Genomic DNA, 5,689 nt, shown 5'->3' with positions numbered 1-5,689 from the left:
GTGTGAGAGGGGATTGAGAGAGTGTGAGAGGGGATTGAGAGAGTGTGAGGGGGGTGAGAGAGTGTGAGAGGTGGGTGAGATACTGTGAGAAGGGGGTGAGAGAGTGTGAGAGGGGATTGAGAGAGTGTGAGGGGGGTGAGAGAGTGTGAGAGGTGGGTGAGAGACTGTGAGAAGGGGGTGAGAGAGTGTGAGAGGGGATTGAGAGAGTGTGAGGGGGGTGAGAGAGTGTGAGAGGTGGGTGGGAGAGTGTGAGGTGGTGAGAGAGTGCGAGAGGGGGGTGTGAGAGTGTAGGCAGGATGAGAGAGCTGGGTGAGAGAGAGGGGGAGAGAAGAGAGTGTGGTGTGTGAGAGTGTGGGTGTAAAATGTGTACATTAGTCTGGTTCACTTTCATAGTGGCTGGAATTTTGCCGGCATGAAAAAGGCTGGAAAAATCTAGCCAGTTGTTGAGGGTATGTGAGTACAGACAATCCCGCTATTACCCGCTAATGCTCATCTTTATGTATTACTCTTTTTTTGCTCAAGTTGCCTCTTTTCATCCCTCAGTTTTGTTTTGAACGTCATATTTAATGTTGTGACAAATTTTAGGCGGGATTCTCCGGACTCGACGCAATGGCCCAATGCCGGTGTCAAAAACAGCGCGAACCACTCCGGCGCGGGCCGACCGGCAGTAGCGGAATTCTCCGCACTTCGTGGGGCAAGGTGGACGCCGGAGGGGTTGGCGCCGTGCCAGCCGGCGCCGAAGGGACTGCGCGAGTCGCGCATGCGTGGAACCGCCGGGGTATTCTGCCACATGCGCATGGGTGTGTCTTCTCCGCGCCAGTCATGGCGGAGCCCTACAGGGGCCGGGGACGAAGGAAGAAGTGCCCCCACGGCACAGGCTGCCCGCAGATCGGTGGGCCCCGATCGCGGGCCAGGCCACCGCGGGGCCACCCCCACCCGGGGTCGGATCCCCCCGCCCCCCCCCCCCGCCCCCCCTAGGACTGCCCCAGCCGACTTACCTGATGCCAGGTCCCGCCATGTGGGATCATGTCTGACCCACGCCAGTGGGACTGGCCAAAAACCGACAGCCACTTGGCCATCGGAGACTGGAGAATTGCGGGCGGGGGGGGGGGTCCGCTGCCAACGGCCCCCGACTGGCGTGGAGTGAAACCCGTCCCCCGCCCGAAAACCGGTGCCGGAGAATACGGCAGCCGGCGTCGGGGCGGGATTCGCGCCGCTGCCCGGGGATTCTCCAACCCCGCGGGAGGGCGAAGAATCCCGCCCTTTATCTTTCCGAAATTTGCTCATCGGCCCTTTGAGTGAAAGAAATGTTGAAATGTGCAACACTTAAATGTGGATGAATTTCTGTATTATTTTCACTCCACGTAAAAGACTGCAGATTGCGGTTTGTACTGTTACCGAGCAGCCCAGTTCTCATGGCCAAATTCTGAGGAGATGAACTGACAGGAGAAGTAACGAAGCGAGTGAGAATGGAAAGAAAGATACAGAGGCAGCATTGTGAATGAAACCGAGGGCCCAAAGCAAAACCAAGTAAAAAGAGAACAGGCAGCCAGGAAAATTCTAACCGTAGGAAGCTATGAGGTGTAGAAAAAAGCAAATTACATACACAAGAGTAAGAGCAAGTCAGCTGAAAGATATGAAGTGGTTATAGTTTTTGCAGCATGAAAGGGGCACAGCTGATGTTGAAATGAAAGAGCAAGACCTACGGCAAGTCTATGGCACACACATTAAATGCGATGTTCAGTCCACCAACAAAAAGACATAACATTTATTTTTGGTTTGTGACAGCGCTAAGGTAAAGTTTGTATTTGTCAACCCTCAGGTCTGTTAATCTCATGTATTTATCAAATATAAATCAAGGCATTTTGATATGCCAAAGGGAGCGAGGGTATTCTTCCTGCCCACAGTGAGGAACAGGCACATAATCACATCTATACCAATAAGGCTGAGACACTAATGCTTTTCTGTCCTCACTAATTATTCCAGCAATGTCAGCGAGAGCCAAGAAAAACACATCATCGCTAGTCCATTGTGAATCCTGTTTGTTGGGCACTCGGAAGCACATAAATTCCAATTCTGTGACCTGCTCCGAATTGTCACAGACCCGAGGGCCGACAGGAGTTGAGCTCATAGATAGCCAGCTTTTGGAATTTAACATTGACCTACCAGGGAACAATGAGCCACTGAGACCTGAAGGCTGGTGATCCCCATCGGCAGGCAGGAAGCCCATGGGCTAGATTCAATGCTGCCAGCCTCAGAAGCCGGGGATTGGATTTGTTCGATGGCCTTCAGCCCGACGGCTCATCCGATGGGCGGATAATGCAAATGGATCAAGGGGAATGAACAATGCAGGCAGCAGCTTCTGAACAGAGGCAGCCATGAGCATGCATGACAAGCAGAGGGAATAATCTACCCTTCTATCTCTAACTGCAGCCAACAGAGACAGAGCTACAGTTTGCTATGGGCGATTGATTTTCAATATAAAAGCATTTTGGATGTTTTTATCCAGTAAAACGTTTTGCAAAACTCAATCCACCAGGTTGTGTCTAGTTATTAAAACCAGTGCTATGATGGTGTAATTTCATTATCATAATTACCGTGATTTATTTTTTTGGAAACACAAACGTCAAAGGCAGAAATGACTCCACTTAAAAATTCACACGACACTGGTACAGCATCTGCTGCAGCACTGACCTAGCCTCTGGCAGTCAACATGTTAAAGTACATCAGTTCCCTTTCACAAAGTTTTCCTCAATTAAATTCAGCAACGTTTTTTTGAAAAGTTTTTTTTAAAATCCTGCCGCAGTTATTTGCAAGTACATGCGTGGAAATCGTGAAAGCAGAACTCGCAGCTGCCTCGCCAACTTAGCCATCAGAAAATTCCACAATTTGACAAACAAAAATTACCTTTTCTTCTTTTAAATAAACACGAGCCTTTTTTTTTGGTACCGCAAGTGTCCTGCTGACATTTTGTGGTGATGAGCCTTACTAAAATGATACAATGCCCAGTTCTGATATGATGCCCAGTTCAGTCAGAAAGATAACAAAACGACTGGCTATTTATAAGTCTGAAAGCTGGGCACAGAGGCTCAGTGAATATCGCCTGGAATTTGTGTATTAATGTCATTGTATCAGTGACACCATAAAATGAGAGACTTCCATTCGAACAGTTTAGGTACACACCAATTTGTTCATAATGCTCTGATTTAATTCTGACTTCTGCATTATTGTGCCACGCTGAGCAATGACTTCTGTACAACTGTATACCCCAAGAATGATCATTCTTCCCGATGAAGCAGGAATTGTCTGGTCCTTTCCTCTTTATGGTTTTGTACGTCACACCCAGGCAGCTACCTTCAGTGATTTCAACTTCCCAATAATGGGTGCCTCTATCCAATTGTTCTACACAAAGAACTTGCCAGCAACAGTCAAACCGCTCCGAGTGGTCAACTTCATAAACCTCCTCTGGCCAGATATTTGTCGCTTTGCGGTTCTCCTCGGTCAGCGAGAGGCATTTGTGCGCCGTCTTTGAGTCAAAGGTCAGCTGACGGGAGTACATGAGAAGCTCCATCCGGTTCTGGGGTTCTGGCGACTTTGGCCAAAACTGCCTCAATCCAGCTACTTCAGCGTCGATGCTTTCTACAATTTGATTGCATTTACTTTCTAGTTGTTCCTTGAGGTTAACGACAATTGTCCTTAAATCAGCCAAACTAATATCCATGTCACTGGTGACCTGGGTTGAAGCCTTTTCGCGCTCATTGTTTAGTGCTTTAACCTCCTGTAGGAATTTGATATCGTCATTAATGCCAGCAAGCTCTCCCATCTGAATCTTCTTCATCCTTAATTCAATACATTTCTGTTCCTTTTTGGTAATGGCATCTTCAGACTTAATCAATGCTGTCTGTTTCTCTTGCTCTATAAATTCATCCACTTTGACATTTGCTTTCTCAATGTCTTGGACCAATTTCTTAAACTTAGCAGCAATGCCTTTTTGCACTGTGGTTGCAGAGTTTTTAATCAAATCAGTTTGCTTTCTTAAGTCTCCAATCTCGTTCTCAGTCATTTCTACATGTTTTTCCAATGTTGTCTCTTTACCTGCCAGTTTTTCCTGCTGCTTCGCTCTCTCTTCGTCTATGGTCACAGATATGTGCTCTCCATGTTCTTGGACGATACATATGCAACAGATAAAAGTCTCGTCTGTTCGACAGAACAGTTCCAGCGGCCTGTTGTGTCGTTTGCACTGTCGGTTCTCCATGCTTTTGACTGCATCGACCAGCTTGTGATGGCTCAGCGCTGCATTTACGTGATGAGGCCTGATGTGCATATCACAGAATGAAGCCATGCACACCAAACAGGACTTAGTAGCCTTAACCTTCTGATCAATACAAAAATCGCACTCAGCGTCATCTGGGTCAAGGCAAGACTCTCGAGGTGCCACCTTCTCAGGTTTGGAAATCTTCCCCACCACCTCACACAGGGCAATGTTTTTGGAAAGGTGAGGCTTGTGAGGGAAGCTGGCGCGGCAGTTCGGGCAGCTGTCTGACTTCATGTGTACTTCTTTATCCCAGTAGCTCTTTATGCATTTCATGCAGAAATTGTGCCCACAGGGGATTGTAACAGGATCTGTGAACAACTCCAAACAGATGGCACAGCAAAGTTCCTCCTCAAAACTAAACTGCTGAGACGCAGCCATAGCAAAGATAAAAATGGTGTGCTGAAAATGAAAGTAAAATGGAACTTCCTGGGTGATTCACACTGAACAGTGAACTCTCAACAGAAGAAAAAACTAGTTAGTAAACAGCACCACCTATATTTCGTCATCCATTAGTCAGCTAAAACAGGTTCTCACCCTTTTTGTTTAAAGGATCATTTTTCAAATGTGTAAGTATTTATAGAACCCCATCTAATTTATAATATATAATGTTCATCGGAGGTGCTACAAGATATAGTATTTTAATAATGCTTTTAAGAATATGGGTAATCACTTACAAATATCATTGTGCTGGGTGTGACTATTTAATATTTTAAAACTTCCTCTTCCTTGAACAAGGCTGAACTCTCCTGGCAACAGACATGAGGCCAGATTTTCAGGATCGAATTAGTTTGGAATGGAGGCGGTCAGCCACAAAAAACGACAGTGACATTGTGCAACAGGATATCCTGGACGGAGTTCTCTCCCTCGCGCAGCCGGTAGCAGAGTTCCTGGTGAGGCGGAGAATCCAGTGTCGAGAAGAAAGCGGGATTCGTGCCCCCATGCCAGTGGGAGGAGGCAAATGGGTCTTAATGGCCCACGTAGCGGGCCGGGCACCATATTCTCCGGGCCCGTGTGATTCTCGGGTCCACTGGGCCGGGAATCACATGGGCAAGAATTCCACAGGTATGGACATGCGTGGCCCTGACGTGGTGGTCCTTTCAGTGGGCCAAGGGGGTAACTCCTTCAGGCAGTTGCCCCCAAAGTCCATCCAAGGGCTACCCCCTCTCCCCACCCCCCACAACCCAAAACCTGTCAATTTTTGTTTGACAGGTCCTGACCCACTTCAAAGAGAATTAAGTGCTTTCCAATCGCCTTCTTTCACACTTGAGTGATTTTGAAGTGGCCAACTGGAAGTTGACAGCACTTAACACTGTTTGACGTGGGCTCAAAATGATGGACCTGTAGCAGGATTCCCATGGGAATCCCTCGAAATAC

The 5,689-nt window shown here is 47.6% G+C and overlaps 1 protein-coding gene across 1 annotated transcript; it reads right to left on the bottom strand.

Moving 5' to 3' along the window:
- Nucleotides 1-1,754: 1,754 nt before the first annotated feature.
- Nucleotides 1,755-4,715, bottom strand: LOC140430438 (tripartite motif-containing protein 16-like). Its single transcript, XM_072517913.1, has one exon. It carries the CDS (start codon nt 4,691-4,693, stop codon nt 3,029-3,031), a length of 1,665 nt encoding a protein of 554 aa, XP_072374014.1. The 5' UTR covers nt 4,694-4,715; the 3' UTR covers nt 1,755-3,028.
- Nucleotides 4,716-5,689: the final 974 nt, after the last annotated feature.

The sequence above is a fragment of the Scyliorhinus torazame genome, chromosome 10, assembly GCF_047496885.1.
Source record: "Scyliorhinus torazame isolate Kashiwa2021f chromosome 10, sScyTor2.1, whole genome shotgun sequence".
Classification (NCBI taxonomy): domain Eukaryota; kingdom Metazoa; phylum Chordata; class Chondrichthyes; order Carcharhiniformes; family Scyliorhinidae; genus Scyliorhinus; species Scyliorhinus torazame.
Note: the sequence above shows the minus strand (reverse complement) of the source record. Positions and strands in the feature narration are given on the sequence as shown.